The 1,620-nt window shown below is 60.1% G+C and overlaps 2 protein-coding genes across 2 annotated transcripts in view; both read left to right on the forward strand.

Annotated features, from left to right (window-relative positions):
- The window catches only part of BRPF1 (bromodomain and PHD finger containing 1), a gene marked incomplete at its 5' end in the record, with an annotated part of 27,135 nt that overhangs the window by 21,144 nt on the left and 4,371 nt on the right, over positions 1–1,620 (forward strand). The gene's annotated exons all lie outside the window — the stretch shown is intronic.
- ARPC4 (actin related protein 2/3 complex subunit 4) lies at positions 43–1,595 on the forward strand. Its single transcript, XM_017732573.1, has 5 exons — positions 43–175; positions 506–617; positions 691–786; positions 926–1,096; positions 1,527–1,595. The coding sequence occupies exons 3-5, from the start codon at positions 727–729 to the stop codon at positions 1,530–1,532; spliced, it is 237 nt and encodes a 78-aa protein (XP_017588062.1). The 5' UTR covers positions 43–175; positions 506–617; positions 691–726; the 3' UTR covers positions 1,533–1,595.

Raw genomic sequence — 1,620 nt, forward strand, 5'->3', positions numbered from 1 at the left:
GAGGCCCGAGCCCGGGCTCCGGTCGGGGGTCTGACGCCGCCGCCGTGTCCCCGCAGACTGCCACGCTGCGCCCGTACCTGAACGCGGTGCGCGCCACGCTGCAGGCCGCGCTGTGCCTGGAGAACTTCTCCTCGCAGGTGGTGGAGCGGCACAACAAACCCGAGGTGGAAGTCAGGTACGGGGGCGGGAGGGGACCAGGGGAACCCTGCGGAGTCCTGGCTGCCCGCCCTGGGGGCCGCTGGCCCGTGCCTGCCTTTCGCTGGGCACCCCGCTAGCCCTTAGGCACGGGGTCGGTGCCGGCAGGGAGCAGGGGACGTGTGGGGAGGAGGAAGGGGATGTAGCTTGGGACTGAGGGAGTGTCTGCCCCGCGGAGGAACATCTTCGGAAGGCGGGAGCATCCTGTAGCAAGGTCCCCACATCCCCGTGATCCCTGCGGCTCCCCTTCCCTGTTTCCCACCGGTAAATGCTTCCCTCTGAGTCACTCCTGCCCTCCCTCTGTCCACAGGAGCAGCAAAGAGCTGCTGTTGCAGCCGGTGATCCTCAACAGGAACGAGAAAGAGAAGGTCCTCATTGAGGGCTCCATTAACTCTGTGCGCGTCAGCATCGCAGTGAAGCAGGTGAGGGGGGGTTTGGGCAGGGGCCTGGCAGCTCAGCCTGTGGGGAAGCCTCACTTCCCTTTTCTCTCTCCAGGCTGATGAGATTGAGAAGATCTTGTGCCACAAATTTATGCGCTTCATGATGATGAGGGCTGAGAACTTCTTTATCCTGCGCAGGAAGCCCGTGGAGGTGAGATGACAGGGAGGGGACAAAGCAACTCCTGACTCTGCTCCTGGCACTGGGAGGATGTCCAGTGTAGAACTGGGATGTGAGGTTGCATGGGCAGCGGTTTGGGTGCTAAACCCTAAGGTGTTTCTCTCTTGGGCAGGGCTATGACATCAGCTTCTTGATCACGAACTTCCACACGGAGCAGATGTACAAGCACAAGCTGGTGGACTTTGTCATCCATTTCATGGAAGAGATTGACAAGGAAATCAGTGAGATGAAGCTCTCTGTCAATGCCAGGGCTCGCATCGTGGCAGAGGAGTTCCTTAAGAATGTGAGACTCTGAAATGGGAGGAGGGGTCTCTGATTCTGGGAGTGGGGTGTTGGGCTCAAAGCCAGTGTGGCCCTTGTGCCCAGAGCCCCCCTGTCCCATTAGTGAGGACAGGGTGACATCCCACCCAATGAACCTCTTGGAGACAGGGAGGAGAAGATGCCAAAGGTCCTTTTATCCTCTTTGCTCATGAAGTGCCACCTTTTAAGACCCCCAGAGCTTGCTCAGTGGCAGCAGCAGCCTTGGGGGATGAGACCCTTTTGGTGGGTGCCAAGATGGTCGTGCAGTGCGTGGGGGAGGCAGCAGGAGAAGCTGAGCATGGATCCCTGTGAGCAGTGGCCACCCTCAGCCTCCATTCTGGGTGCCAGGACAGTGGTGAGGGCTTTCAGAGCACTGCAAGCAGGGACTAACAGCCGTTGTGTTTTCTCTCCAGTTTTAGGCCGTGGTGCAGGACCCCGTGGCTCCCCTGTGCTTGTGCCTGCTGGGCACTGTGCCTGTGCCTGCTCCCGTTCCTCGAGGACCACCGG

The sequence above is a fragment of the Corvus brachyrhynchos genome, unplaced genomic scaffold (assembly GCF_000691975.1).
Source record: "Corvus brachyrhynchos isolate BGI_N302 unplaced genomic scaffold, ASM69197v1 scaffold4, whole genome shotgun sequence".
Lineage (NCBI taxonomy): Eukaryota > Metazoa > Chordata > Aves > Passeriformes > Corvidae > Corvus > Corvus brachyrhynchos.

Coding starts and splice junctions, on each gene's coding strand:
- ARPC4 (XM_017732573.1), top strand. CDS start 727: ATGCGCTTCATGATGATGAGGGCTGAGAACTTCTTTATCCTGCGCAGG. Junction 787..925: donor TGCGCAGGAAGCCCGTGGAG/GTGAGATGACAG, acceptor TCTCTTGGGCAG/GGCTATGACATCAGCTTCTT.